The sequence below is a fragment of the Chaetura pelagica genome, unplaced genomic scaffold (genome assembly GCF_000747805.2).
Source record: "Chaetura pelagica isolate M959 unplaced genomic scaffold, ChaPel_1.0 scaffold232, whole genome shotgun sequence".
NCBI classification, from domain to species: Eukaryota; Metazoa; Chordata; class Aves; order Apodiformes; family Apodidae; genus Chaetura; species Chaetura pelagica.
The window spans coordinates 1,488,676-1,504,388 of NW_009952441.1; the positions used below are offsets into that span (position 1 = coordinate 1,488,676).

At 41.0% G+C, this 15,713-nt stretch overlaps 1 protein-coding gene across 1 annotated transcript in view; it reads left to right on the forward strand.

The window, feature by feature from the left end:
• Window positions 1–15,713, forward strand: part of ADAMTSL1 (ADAMTS-like 1) — a 124,977-nt gene that overhangs the window by 63,688 nt on the left and 45,576 nt on the right. Inside the window, exons 11-15 of the mRNA XM_010008480.1 lie at window positions 258–437; window positions 3,476–3,629; window positions 4,927–6,067; window positions 11,438–11,565; window positions 14,443–14,571. Of these exons, the coding sequence (XP_010006782.1) occupies window positions 258–437; window positions 3,476–3,629; window positions 4,927–6,067; window positions 11,438–11,565; window positions 14,443–14,571 (1,732 nt within the window). The remainder of the gene's footprint in view (window positions 1–257; window positions 438–3,475; window positions 3,630–4,926; window positions 6,068–11,437; window positions 11,566–14,442; window positions 14,572–15,713) is intronic.

A 15,713-nucleotide genomic window follows, 5' to 3' on the forward strand; every position in this document is an offset into this window, starting at 1 on the left:
AGGGAAGGAAGGAGGGAAGGAAGGAGGGAAGGAAGGAGGGAAGGAAGGAGGGAAGGAAGGAGGGAAGGAAGGAGGGAAGGAAGGAGGGAAGGAAGGAGGGAAGGAAGGAGGGAAGGAAGGAGGGAAGGAAGGAAGGAAGGAAGGAAGGAAGGAAGGAAGGAAGGAAGGAAGGAAGGAAGGAAGGAAGGAAGGAAGGAAGGAAGGAAGGAAGGAAGGAGTGAATGCAATGTGAGGTGGCTGACTCTCATCTCCTACAGTGTTCACAGACATGTGGTGGTGGTGTCCAGAAGCGAGATGCACTTTGTAAGCAGCGCCTGGCAGATGGAAGCTTGTTAGACCTACCAGAAACCTTCTGCTTCACACCAAGGCCTGTTACCCAACATGCCTGTAAAAATGAAGATTGTCCCAGTGAGTGGCTTCTCTCTGACTGGACACAGGTATGTTATGTGCATGCATGGGTATTGTGCTGTTCTCAGCAATAAGGTTGCTCAGTCACTTGGGCTAAAGGAGCCAAACTGTGCAGACTGCACAAAGTGTGTTATGTCCATTTTAGTCCTGTCTTTATTATCCTGGTAGGGATTTTAATTGCTAGCTCAATTTTCCTCCAAGGCCTCAATGAAGAGTAATTTTTACTTCCCCAAAATAACTGAATTTTCTTCTCAAAGTCTGGCTGTTCTGACATCAGTAGTCTTTTCCTCTTCAGGCCACTCTAACCTTTCCCTATGATGCAGTCTGGTGTAGGCATATCATTACAGATCCCAAGCCTCTTTCATTCTAGGATACTGCTTTTGCAATGTTAGCTAGAAAATTCCTTCCTTCAGTTTTTGGATGTCAAAGCAAATACACTCTACAGAAGTCCCTTGCATTTTCCCAGGTTTGCTTTATGGCCCCATATGATTTAAGAAAATTTCCCTTTATATTTATGGCAGTGTAACTGGAAATATAATTTGACCTTTTAACATCAGTAAGCATGAAAATCATTCCCCATCTTGCAATCTTTGCCACTGCTCTCCCAGTTATATGTCATGGAAGAAGGTGGAAATTGTCTCTGCTGTGAAAAAAAACACTGTTCACCTCACAGAGGTGTCCCACATGCACCTTTCATCTGCTGATCTAGACATTTTACTCACACAGGTGAATGTTCTCATGAAGTCACATAGACATAGACGTTCTTGCAGAGAAAATGGTATTTCTATTCCAAATCTTCCCTCTTTTACAAGAAGTTGCTATATGGTTGCCATGGTTTGGGCCCCACACGACAATAAAAAAACCAACCCCACAGCCTCTCATTCAACTTCCACACACACACACACACTCTGGGATGAGGAGGACAAAGCTCATGAGTCGAGACAAAGGACAAGGAGGGATCTTCACCGATTAAGGTCCCGGGCAAAACTGACTCAACTTGGGGAAAAAAATAATTTAATTTCACACTAACCAAACACACACAGGACACAAACAACACAAAGAGCAGGGCTTGCATATATTACCCCACCCCTCCCTTCTTCCTGGGTCCAAATTCCTGTGTTCCCAGTTTCTCTCCTTCCTTTCCCCCAGCGGCACAGGGGGACAGGGGATGGGGTTTAGAGTCAGTTCACAGACTGGTGGTTCCTGCTGTTCCTTCCTCCTCAGGAGGAAGGATTCCTTGCAGTCCTTCCCTACTTCCCCACAGGCTCCCTCCCATGGGAGAGAGTCCTCCATGAACCTTTCCTTCATGAGTCCTTCCCACAAGATCTGAAGCACGCTGCTCTAGCCTGGGCTTCACACAGAGTCTGCTTTGGGAACAGCCACCTCTCTTGGTGGCAGAGTCTTCCAAAGCTTCATAATCAGAGTCCACTGGCAGCAAATCCTCTGACCACAAAATCCAAGTCCACTGGCCAAGTTTACCCCTCCTGGTGCCTTCAGGGAATGTTCCATCACGTTCCTCCATAAGTGCAGGTGCCAGCTCACCATGGGCTGCAGGAAAACTTCTACTAGGGCATCTTCTTTCCCTTCTTCCTCACCAACCACCATCATGGCTCTCCTTCCCCAGCACTGCTCTTCTTTTTTCTTCTTCTCTACCAACCAAGTGCTCTCTCTGGCCAGCTCTTACCTCAGTTCTTTCATATGTTAATTGCAGAGGTGCAGCTGTTGTCCCACTAATGGCTCCTTGGCTGGGTTTGGAGCAAGAAGAGCTACTCAGCTTCCTACTGGAGACTCCTGGGGCCCTTCCCCTGCTACCAAAAAATTCACCAAACCAAACCAGCACAATGGTTTATGCTGACATACATACAATTCACATTTCTGTGTATTTGCACTAGCTAACAACAAATCTGACTTCGCTCTCTCTCCCCATTTCACTTCAAGTCTGCCTTTTTTTTGCTGTTGTTTTGCAGAGGTGCAGCTGTTGTCCCACTAATGGCTCCTTGGCTGGGTTTGGAGCAAGAAGAGCTACTCAGCTTCCTACTGGAGACTCCTGGGGCCCTTCCCCTGCTACCAAAAAATTCACCAAACCAAACCAGCACAATGGTTTATGCTGACATACATACAATTCACATTTCTGTGTATTTGCACTAGCTAACAACAAATCTGACTTCGCTCTCTCTCCCCATTTCACTTCAAGTCTGCCTTTTTTTTGCTGTTGTTACCCTTAATGTGTCTTTTCCCCCTCACTTCATCTTCAGTTCCCATTAGCACAGGTGTACACCTGCATGTAAGAGAAGTGCATGTATATCCTTGTGCTACCAACTTTACAACATTCAACCCACTTTTCAGCACCTTTACAGACTTCTGACTGGGTCCCAGTGCAGTGGCCCTGCCTGTATGCCCACTTTCAACTATGCTGTTATGTAAATATGAACTAAAATAGACACGGTGAATTCCATTAATCAATGCCCACCTGTGTATTGGGCACCACAGTATGGTATAAAAGGGTTTATACTCTTCTGTGTAAACCATGTGTGGTAGCTACCAGGCTGTGGTAACTCATTGGTATCTGAAACACTCATCCATTTATTATTTCTGCAATAGGAAAACTCAAGGACTAAGTTTAGGCCACATTTTGGCAGAACAACTGTGAAGTACAACTCAATGTGGTCGGTTCTTGGCTATGAACAGCAGTTTTTCCAGCCAGCAGACACAGATATACAGAAACAAAGTGCAAAGACATGCTTTCTACTCTAGCACAGAACCATTAAAAAAAGGGACATCAACTGAAAGAAAAAAAGTGCTGAAGGGAGCCTGCGACCATTCAAAGTCTCAAAGGATAGAAAATATCTGATGTTTAATCACCTTACTGTGCCTGCAGTGTGTGTAACTTAAGGACCAGGTGCTGCTCTGCTTTATTCCACTGTCGTATTTTGAAAGCTGTAACTGAGCTGTATCGTGTATATGTATGGAATGTGGATATGCAAGGGAAAAGGGTCTAGGGGTTGACAAGGAGAGCACCTTTGCTTTTAATACACATTGTTCCTAATGGTGTTAATTCTGTTTCTAGTGTTCAGTGAGCTGTGGAGAGGGTACCCAGAGTCGAAATGCCATTTGCAGAAAGGTGCTAAAAACAGGGGGTTCTGTCATCATCAATTCCTCACTGTGCCCACCTTTGCCTTTCTTGTCCTTGACCAGGCCCTGTGCACTGGGCATCTGTGCAAGTAAGTGGAAAAGATGCTTGGGAATGTCTGGGGACAAGGGACTTGGATGTCCATGACTAAGAAATTCATTCTGTCACCTGCACCATAACCTCTCTTGCACTAGTGTTACTCAGTCTCACAGAGTGGCTGCTGCTGAATTTTTCCCTCTGTGAACAAGTATGCTTTTGTTTAGCAATAGGGCAAGCCAGTGGATGATAGCTATAAATTTTACTGTTGGAGCTGGGTCTGAGCCAATATGCTGGAAGGGATCTACTATATTCTGGAAGAACTGGGTCAAAATTGTGACCCAAATCTAGATCTAAATTTCACAACTGGAATGTACAGGCTCAGGGATACAGCTCAACACCCTGAGGGCAGCTGCAAACAAACTCTCTGATAGAACAGCTGCAAAGAAAATGGTTGGTAAGGGATTTTGTTGAAGATCATTTAAAAACATGTTATTTTATCAAGTCTCTCAGAACCCTCTATGACCAGGGATTTCTAATGAAACATCGAACATAAATCAGATGTATTTTATGTTGCTGTTTCATGCATCTGTTTTTGCCCTTCACAAGAGCAGTAGTCTTCCTTGCAGTAAGCCAACTGGATATGCAGAAGTTAATAAGACAGCCTAGCTTAAAGGTGACTATGAATTCTGAAACTGCTAAATGTTGGGTGTGTCAGGGAAAAAAGATGATCTTACATTCAGACTGAAGCTGGGGCCAAATGTTCCATGGTATTTACTAATAATATACCTGTGCTTCTTTATTTAATGCTTCATTAAAAAGTTCCCTGTCACAAAAATCTGGGAACTGGAAGGACACACTGAACAAGTGCACTTTAATAGTATTACCCTGTTTTTAAGCCTAGTCCAGACAGTTCTATTCTGTTCAATGCTACACTCTGAATAGCACTGAACAGAGTGAGTACTTTCACCCTTCCATACTGCTGTGAGCTGCAAGATCATGTTGCCTTTGAGAGGTGGATGGTAAACCCTTATCTTTTCAATATTTTTTTTAAGCAACAACCTTCATTTAAATGCTTTAACAATAAAAACTACATTTCCAGTCAAGTTTTCTTCCTCCCATAAAGCTCTTCCTGGCTCTTTGGTTTCTGCATGTACCCTGGGTAGGACTACATTTGAGTTCCTAAAATGAGCTTTGTTGTTCCTCTTATTTGGTTGCTCCAACTTACTGTCTAGGAGCTGGTGGGCACTTTCTTCCATTACTGCCTAATGGGTAGAATGCTGCCTGCACTAAAGTAAACGTCTTGTTTTGTTTAATGGTATCATATACTAATAGTATTAATGACATTTCAGGGCACAACAGGCCAGCTCATAAGCAAAGCCCCCGTATTATGGCCATAAAGAAAGTTTACATACAAGTAAGAAAGCAGAAGAAACTACAATTTATTGTGGGTGGGTATGCCTACTTGCTGCCCAAAACCTCCGTTATTCTCCAATGCCCTACAAGGAGGTTCCGGAAATCAATGATCTCTTGGGAGAAGGATGACAAGAAGCTTATCAGCTCAGCTCATATCACCATTGCACCCTATGGGTACCTGAAAATCCATTGTTTGAAGCCTTCAGACACTGGGACTTACACCTGCACAGCAGGACCAGCCCAAGAGCATTTTGTCATTAAAATGATTGGAAATAACAAGAAGATCATTTCTCAGCGGCCAACTGGCATTAGGGAGGAAGAGGCCATGGGAAAGACCAGCTTAAATGAAGCCTTGCAAGCACAGGATAAACATATCAATGGGATTCTCTTCAATGGGAGCAAGGCTGAAAAGCGAGGGCACCTTGCTGACCTCAGTAGCTGGTATGATGATATTGTCTCAAGGTTGCTGCAGTACAGGGACTGGCCCAGGGAAAATCTGGATTCCTGGGAAGCCCAGGATTCCACAGAGAGAAACACATCCTCAGAGGAGGACCTGAGTTGGGAGTATAGCCTGCCATTTACTATGGTCACAGAACAGAAACGCTTGGATGATATCATAAGGAACTTATCTCAACAGCCTGAGGAACTTAAGGATGTCTACACTGAACAACTTGTTGTGCAGTTGGCTCATGAGGTTTTCAAGAGCCACTTGGAGCACCAGGGATCTGTCCTAAAAGCATTAAGGCGAAGAGTAGATTCAGCCTTGGTGGAGTATCCTGTCCACAGACACATTTCTGGATTTACCAGCTCCCTGAGGACTTCGTCTGCAGAAGCATTTCTTCCCACCTCTCTGGACCTGGCAAATGGCTTGCGCAGACCTCACCAAAAGCCTGCCATCCTGCGAAAGATTTCAGCAGCACAACAGCTTTCTGCTTCAGAGGTTGTTACCCACCTGGGACAGACAGTGGTCCTAGCTGGTGGCACACTGAGTGTGCTGCTTCACTGCGAGGCAGTGGGAAACCCAAAGCCCACCATCAGCTGGGCTAAGAATGGAGAGGAGGTGAAATACAACGATAGGTAAAACATGTTATTTTACTTTTAATAAAATAATTTATAATTTTCGTGGTTTACTGCCTGTCAGTCCCATGGCCAAAACCATATTTTGCTGTAGACTGATTTCATAGCAGAAAGAAAACCTAACAAGTTGAAGTGGTAAACAGGGCACTATGGCTCCTCGGCAAAGTCTGGAGGCTGGGTTAGTCTGGTGTGTCACACAGGGACTTTATTAATGTTTCAGTAAGTAAAAAAAAGAGTTTGCAAATTACTAAAGTATGTAAGAGCCTAATGCAGGCAATAGAGCACTCCACATCTGGAGGCTGGGAGCCTTACTGTGTTTTCCCATCTGAAAGCAGAGGTTTTTGCTGTGAAGATTGGGTTTGAGATATGAAGATTAATTCTAGATTATCACTGTTAATATTACCTTCTGTTGGAGACGTGAATTGCATTTCTTGCAATGGTCCAGCAGGATCTATCTGACATGGCTGTGGTAGCAGAAGATAGAGGGAGTGAGGTTTCTGCCTTCCACACATGTATCTGTGTGTAAAACTGCCTCAGTTTAGTCCTCAGGAAGCATGACAATCATCGTTCCCTTGTATGTTCTGAGAGAGGCTGGAAACTATGGAACCATACCTCCTGGCTATTTGCAGCTATGCTGGCATCTTAACACACTATTAGTCTTCTGATGTGAACTGGTGCATCCTCGTCTGTTCAAATTCCAATGTGCCGGCCCCAGGCCTATCTTGAAAACATGATTAACAAAACACTTTTATCAGTCTACCACAGAAATTATGGGAATTTTTTCCTACAGGTAACCTTTACCCACATATCACTTCACATTATTCATTTGTGTGGAAGAGCACACAAAAAGATATTTTCAATGCCAGTTATATGCTTAACTGCATTAATAATAGACATTTTTTCTCATGTGTATACTTCAGATTTTATGTTTTGGTTCTGTTCTCTGAGCAGGTGATATGTAAGAACAGAGAGGGTGTCAGAGGCAGTTATATTGACCATCATGGTAAAACAAAGCAATCCAGGGATCTGCTAGCAAATCTTTCTGCACGAGACACTAACCTCAGTTAGGACATCTCAATTCAGTCATAAGGGCAGCTTGGGAAATTAGAAAAGATGGAGTCAAGGCAAAAGTTAGTATCCAATGTGGTGCCTGTGGATCACCCAGTAAACTCTTGATTCAGGTACAATTGCTCCTTCTGCATAGTTACACAATTAATTAGCACCTTTCTCACTTTGGTAACTGAAAAACTCCAAAATCATTATTTGTTCTAGTTTATTGAATTCCCTGGTTCTTGTCTCCCTTTCTGTGTGTGAAGACTAGTAAGTATATTAGGTTTCACACCAAAAAAATGGTTGCTTTTGCAAGGGGAAGAGGACACTAAGAGCCAGAACATATCTGTTGTGGAAATCACATGCAGTCTTAATCAAGGCCTGAGCCTGTAGTATCCCTTTATTTGGCCATATTCCTCTGAAAACATCTTTATGCCCCACAAAAAAGTTCAGATATAGGTTTTCATTGCCAGTGGTTACATACTGTTGGAATTGTGCTAACAAGGGATGTTTTTTTCTCTATTTGGAATGGCTGCAATTTCTGAGGTATGCTTGAAAGGGAATGGAGGTTACATAAAGTCCATAATAAGGGACATTAAACTCATGAGGAAATAAAAATAATATCTCACACTACATAAGCAGCTGTTTTGTAGCAACAGGGAAATTCATTTAGCTCACAATAAAACAATCTCACTATTTCTGAAATTCTTTTTTTTTTTTTCAATTTGCAATGCCTTTCAACCTGTGCCTTTTTTTCCATTCAGTTTGTCTGAAACAACATTGAATGCTGTGTTGTATTTTTTAATTACCAGACAACTATGTGTGCTCAAAAATTCTATTGGAAAGACTCAGAGAAGTACAGATTATTTCCCAGTTAGTAGTGTTATTCATTGACAATTCTTCTTGAAAGGCTGAGGCAGTTTCCATTTTATGAACTTCCTTTTGTCTTCATCACGTATGGTTCCTCCAGACTCAGGACGGGGGGAGGAAATTAGCAGTGCTCTGGACTTTATAGAGATACTCAGCTGTAACTTTGGAGTTAATGGAAGTTTAGAAATCATGGTGCATACAAAAACTGAGTTGTTGATGTTTTGCTGAGTTCCTAACAGCAGTATTCTGGTTTTGGCTCAGAATGTTCTTGCTGGCTGCCAGTAAGCTCTGTAAATGAAAGCCACAGTTTTAGCAGTCTCAGAGTGTGCTGCTGTTAACTGCAAGGCCATCTGCATGCACTGGTGTTTTGTACTCTTGAGCTGACTTTCAGCTCTGCAGCTTGACTTCATACTTTGCCAGTAGGAAGATTGACTGAATGGAAATGAGAAACCAGTTTTCCAGCCCAATTGTGTTTTAACAGGAATTTAAAAAATAATATACATAGGTCTTCCTGTACTCCTATCAAAGAGATATTTTTTTCTGTGGAAGGTCAGAGACTTTTACTCAAGTACCTCAGCTCATTCCTTACTGAGTATATGGAAATTGTGTTTGTATCATGATTTTTAGAGTTCAGGCTACTGTATTGTGGATTACCAAATACTGAGATAAAGGCACTTCATTGCATGCATTGTGGCTGTGGACTTTGTCTGTATCAAAGATGTAGCGACAAATGGCTCTGTTCCCTTTGATTCCTTCCATAAGCTGTACAATCCACCTAAAAGTATTTGTGACTCCTACTACATAGCTCCACTTGCAGAAATGAATTTATAGTCTAGGTACTGACACAAAAAGATATAACAGGCCACGAAAAAATTGCAGGTTTTCAGTTGCTTAATAGAGTGAAAACACAGGACACAAAAATACCTGGTTCCAGTAAAATATCCTTGACTTCAGTCTGCATATTCAGCCTAAGTGAATGTTTACCATGAGTGTCCATGCCCTCTCCTAAGGTTAAAGTGTCACGTTAACACTAGCTTGGGCTCTGAGTGCAGTTTCAGAGCCTGATATTATCTATACCAAAGATGGAAAATGCTTTATTTAAAATAAAATTCAGATAAACTTCCTTATGACTCAATTTCAAAAGTTGAAACTCTTTGAGGGATTTATGCATTTTTTAGTAAACCTCCCAAGTATGCTATAATTTCCATCCACTGGGAACACAGTGGTGCTTGATAATTCAACTTTATTATAACAGAAATGCATTTTGTAAATGGAAGTGAAGAGAGTGTAACCAGTAGGTGATCCAGAGTTACATGTTTAAGACCTACCATCTGAGTTAGTGACTGACACAGGTTGTAATACACATTTTTGTCTTGGAGACAATGCAGTGTGTAGCAATAGAGATGAGACTGATTAAACATAAGCTGTGTTATTTTAACTCCATAAACAAGATTCTGAAAACATGCTGTTGACAGAAAGAATTGCTACAGCTGGTATTTTTTTCACCACTGACAAGCAACTCAATACCTAACAAAAATGGCAATGTATGAGCAAATAGGGAATCCAGCCAAAATAGTTCTATACAAACAGGGATATAAAAGATCTGCTTTCAGAAAAGCAACTATGCCAAGTTCCAACACAAAAAAAAAAAAAAAACAAACCACAAAGAATTATTGAAAATTAGAGGACATTACCCTTTTTTTCTAAAACTTGGGTTAAAAAAATTGAAAGATGAAGCTGGCTTGAAGTTTATATTTTTTAAAGGCAGGTACCTACCTTTCTAAAAATATTGGTGATAGATCTTGAGGTGATTTAAATTGACAGATTTAAATTAGCAGAGTCGATTAACAACAATTAAATTATGATCCCTTGTGTTTTACAAGGTGCAATACTAAGAAGGCTTTTTCCTCAACCTGGAGGTGACAGAAACATTTCTAATAACTTTTTAGGAAGTTGTAGATGTTAGTTTGATGGAGGACTGACTGGTCAGCCTATATACTGTATTTGCACACATGGTGGCAGAACACCCACAACTTTTAACTGTTATATGCTATTATAATTTAGGATAAATTCTGAAGCTCCAATGAATTCCATGTAGGGATTGAACTAGTCAGTGTTAAACCAAAAAATTAGATGTGGTGTACTGGTGCATGCTAACACTACTTTTGTAAGTAAAGCAATTTGTTAGTGGCTGGCTCTGTTAGCAGTGGCTAACTAGAAGTTTGCCCTGTTTATGACTAAGTCATGAGAAACAAAAGATCCTTGAAAGCAGAAGTGAGGAGGGAATTATTTTAACTATTGGGGTAGGGTTTTTTTGTTGTCCAAGCAAAGATGGAATTTTAAAATTATTAATGTTTGTTTCTCAAATGTGCATTTTTCTAGGTACTTGCTAACTATGGTTGCCAAAAGGCTGCTCTTTCCTTTAATTAATTATTCTTATTATTACTCAAAAAATAGTCAAGAAAGAATTTTAACTGTGGACTTTTTCCTAAAATGGATTTTGATGGGCAGTCCTGCTCTGGTTTGTTTTAGAGAACTCCTACCCACAATGTTGTGCAAAATCAAGTGTCTGCTGCTTTTTTTGGTCCATGAGACAACAGTTTTCATTGCAGGAGTGGGAATGGAAATAAACTTGTCAATTCCAGGATTAGCAAACAGACTTTTATTGCACATGTTTTACAGGTGTATCCCTCCCCTACCTTCACCCTTGTCACTGTCAATCATGGCCTCAACTAAGAGTTTACATACAACAGCTGCTGAAGTTGCTGATGAGAAAAGTAATTTATTATTAGACTTTATCAACAGTTTCAGCTTAAAAAAAAATAAGAACAATACTCATTAAATGCATTGTGCTAAAAAGTAAGGGAATGTAAGTGTTGAAAAGAGCCCATGGATTAAATAGGTATGTGTCAGGACCTCATGGAAATATACCACTGCAAAAATAGACTGTGAAAAGAAGCAGTTTGTAAGAGCTCTAAAGCCATATTCATCCCATTTAACCATGGGCAGTACACCAGGATCATGATAGGCTCTTCTTACCAGCAGAGGAAAGAAACAGTTGGTTAAGCCAAAGGAGGAGCTGAGTATTCCCCTCTGTCTTCACTGACTATGAAGGGAGCAATGAGACTACTGAGTTTTTTCAAACTGCCCCACAACCAAAGAATTTGGAGCCTATTTCAGGTTTTGACACTGAGTATGTGGTTCACTTCACTTCTTTCTGCACAGCTTCAGCAAGTTTTGTGATTATTCCCTTTCAATAATCAGCAGTAGAAGAACTGTAAATGAGATTAAAAGTGTAAGACTTCAGATTTCATAATAGATTTTTAAATATACCTTAAAGGCCTGAGCTGTAAAAAAAAATTACCTAAACTTGAAAAAAACTCCCAGTAAATGTGTTTGTGCTCACACAAACTAAAACACTATTACATCTTTCTTTCTGCTTTGCTCCAGGATGCTACTTCAGCCTGATGACTCCTTGAAGATTCTAGCACCTGTAGAAGCTGATGTAGGTTTCTATGCTTGCAATGCGACCAATGCCCTGGGATCTGACTCTGTCTCCATTGCTGTCACTCTGGCAGGTAATAGTTCGCTCTGTCTGCAGGATGGTTGCTACCACTTGTGTGATTCTGCACAGAAATCATCTGTGGGGGAACAGAAGGCTGTGAATTCTGGGTGGGCAAGTTGGGTCAACAGAGGTGCACTGCTTAAAACACAGGGTGCAAACTCTGGAAAAAACTGAGGCATAGTCCAACTTTCCCAGAGAGTTTGTGAGATTTGTGGATTTCTGTAAGGGATCCTTGCTTCTTCTCACTTTCTGCATCTGACATGTGCTCTCAAGACAGTGCTCATCCTGGCTATTGACAGTCTACATGAACAGTGCCATCTAAGCCTCCCAGTTCATATGCTTCATTTTAAACCTGTCATTGACCTCTTCAGGTCTAACAGACTGAAGGACTAACTCAGATGTACATCAGGCAATTCTGAAAAATGCCAGAGCTGAACAGCTAGCCCCTTGCAGGACCAAGTCCTGTATCATATTTGATCCATAGTGGCACAAGTATGGCTGGCACTGCTTCAAGGGCTGGCAAACAGAGGCTCACAAAAAAATGGGAGGTAGTGCATTGATCGGTCTTCTTCAGTGTTGGGAGGTGATGTCAGCAGCCTCAAAACCATGTCAGGACAAAGCAGCAAACACAAAGCTGCTGAGTAAAGTGAAGGCACAAAAGAGACAGCTAAGAACTGTGATGAGGCAGAGAGAAAAGGAGGCTTACAACAAAGGAAAAGGAAGCACATTAGGAATGTGAGACAGCGTAATGTTTTTTTGAGCTTTCCATTCCACTGGTGCAGAATGTGGAAGCATTTGGAGGCCTTCAATGTATGGGTGGTGACTATCAGATGCCAATGTACCCGTATATCATTAGAGGAAGGAATAGGTGTTGATGAGTTTGAGTTTTTTAGACCAAACACAGAGAAAAATTCAGGTAAGAGGAACATAGGGAAAATCTAAGAAGACAGCAATGGTCAGCAGTGCAGCTCTGATGATCAGTAAAGCAACTGGAAAGATACCTTGTCTATCCCTTAGAAGGAGAAAAGCTGAATCCGCAAGGTTGCAAAAGGAAGATCTGCATCAGAGCTACATATGACATGTAGGCAAAACCAAAGAGTGATTCTTTTTACTCTTCTGTCAGATCAGGAAGATCTTTGCTGAATCCTGAGCAACAGGGCAGAGGTGCTTCTGCTAAGACAGTATTGTATTTCAAAAGGAGCAACTCCACAGCAAACCTCTTGTGTTGCATGAGCAACAAGCTGAACATGAGGTTAAAAAACTATCAGACAAAACTGCTATTCTGTCCATATTTCTTCAGTGAATTTAAAAGCCATAGTCTTTGTACAGTTTAATTTGTGGAGAAGATTTAGTGTGAAGCTTTAGAAAAATAAACTGAGCATTAGGTATACATGTGGCACAGGAAGGCTATTATCTTTTTAATTATAATTAACTATCAAGGCTGTAGTTTAACCTTTTAAAATGAATTAATATTCCTGAATTCCAGACTCAAACTGAACTCTGCTTAGGAACTGATATACATTTCTATCTATAAAATGAGGCCATAAATATCAAAATAAGATACTGAACAATTTTTGGAACTAAGAAACAACTTTTTGGCATAATGGAAGTATGTTTTTCAAAAAAAAATGGAAAGCTCAGACCATCTTTAGAGGGATCTGGAGTGGGGCAGAAAGCTTATTTCACTGAAGGATTTTCTGGTTAGTGTAATGAGCTCAATGAAACCAAATTCTTTTTCTCACCTCCATATATTTTTCCTTGGTCACCTCCAGAGTAAGACACAAATTAAGCCAGCATCAGACATTAACTTAAACTGCCGATTACAGAGGCCAAATTAGGATATCCAAAACTGCTTTGTATCTGATAATTTATTTAAAGGGGAGAAAAAAAAAATAAATTGATAAATGTGTGTTTGAAAACAAAACAGTCAAAAACACCTAATTCCCATACAATTAAAAATACCGTTTTCATGTTCTGCCCCTTCTGCCAACATTAAGTCTTCAGAGTATTTTGGCTGTCTCCTCTGCTGCTTCCCTCCCCTCCCTGAGATCTAAGCCCAAGTATCTTCAAGCTGGTTTGTGTCATGCCCCTACAAAAGAGGCTGCAGAAGGCTCCTTGAGCCCCAGGTGGTAGGTAACTCCGTAGCTAATCCTGCACAGACAGGCACAACAGCAGGAGAACACCTTGATCCACGTGCTCACTATCACCAATGCTGAAAGCACACTGAAAACAATTCAGAAATTTGGTGACAGGCAAAGCAAGTATCTGTTAGAGATAAACAGTGTTAATGCACATCACTGTTAATAGGCTTTAGATTAAACAAAACAGGTATCTGATAAAAAAGATATGTTAATGTCCTACACACTCATACACTATCCATTATGAAAAAACTTTCTGGTTGTGGTCTGGTCTTTCCAGTTCCAGTGTTTCCATTGTAGATTAAAGAAAACATGATCAATGTGTAGAAACAGCTTGTGCACTGTTGTAAACCATCTACATTATTAACATCCCTGTAGCCATCACTCAGGCTTCTTTTTCCTGTGTTTGGTCTTTGGCAAAGGGTGGTACTTTGGTTGCAGTACCAGGCAAATATCTTTCAGTGTCAACTGAGCTGGCATTTGTTGAATTAGTTCATTCTGATGTGTGTCCATGGGGCTTTAGTGATATTCTTCCTCTGCTCTAAGTGTGTCTTTTCTTTTTCCAAGGCAGGTTTTCCCACAGAATTTGGTGACACTGTAATATTATAAAGAGAGTGTGACCTCGTACTCCAAAATATTCCCTTACCCGCCTGTCCTCTGTAGGCACATTCACACAAAAATGTCCCATGTCATATGTTCCATGCAAGTCCAGTGTACTTGGTCTGATAAATTGTTCTGTTTCTTTTATACAGGAAAGCCACTGATAAAGGCATCAAGAGCTACTGTGACCAACACTGAATCGCCTGCTGTCACTGTTGATATTGGAAGCACAGTGAAAACAATCCAGAGAGCAAATGTTACCATTAGCTGCCAGGTTGCAGGTGAGAAATTACTTGTTCTCCCAAGAAGGTGCCTTCAGCTATACATTTCTGTGGGGTTCTTCTCTAAACTGGTGTCTCCTGATGCAGCTGAGTGAAACTGCAACCTTTCCCTAGGACTCAGGGAAACTTAATACTACCATTGATTCGTAGGGTGGAAACTGACCTTATTTTATGAATATCAAGAAGAAAAGTGTAGTGGCTTAAGAAAATTGATATGGGACATTACAGTAGGCATTTTTGTTAGAGATAAATAGTATGATATGGATTAACAAAACTTATACACTTTCATACTTATTGAGGATGCTTGGTGAAAATATATAAACACCACTGACTCAATCTTACTCCTCAGTGTTACGATGACAGTTTGCTTATTTCCAGTGGTGATCAAAAAAGGTTGACCTATCTATGTGTTGCAGCTATTGGTGGGAATGATGTTGGTATAAGGTGGAAACGTGGGGGAAGGAAAAGAGCCGGAAAATCTCTGAAGACCCAGGGCCAGGCCTTTGATTCATTACACTTTAATGCATAGCATGAGGGGGAACAGGAAGCAACTTACAAAACACAAAGTGAGCTATGCTGACTGTTACTCAAAAGTCTGTGTTAGAGACTTCTATGAAGTCCCTTAAACCTTTGGTTTAGATTTTTGCCTCCAGTAACTACTTCAGATGACTCTAAATAAGCATCTGCACTGCAAATATACTGATGTCCTCCTTCCTTTTTTTACACTTCCTGCTCGCTTTAAGCTCTTAGTGTTGTCAGTTCTCCTTCTTCAAGTGCTGCCAACCCCACCCCTATGTAAATTCTTAAATAAAAAGAAGTACTTGGCTCAAGTTTCACTGTTTGGCCATCTGTCCTTTAGTAGAGCATGCACAATAGCTCTGCAAACTCTACACTGGGATGTCAGTTTATTAATTACTCTCAGTGGGATTAGTGAAAGAAAAATACAGTATAATTTTCCTGGTGGTTCATGAAGGAGTAAATTCAGTGTTGCACTCTCAACATAGACACTAGACACTCCCTTGCAATCAGACTGATGTCCAGCATCTTTCAAGTAAGAAGGAGATGAAAGCTGTAGTCTTTTTTCCCCCAGGCCCCTGCATGGCCACCTGCACTGACAGTGTGTGAAAGAGACTGAGTATTAT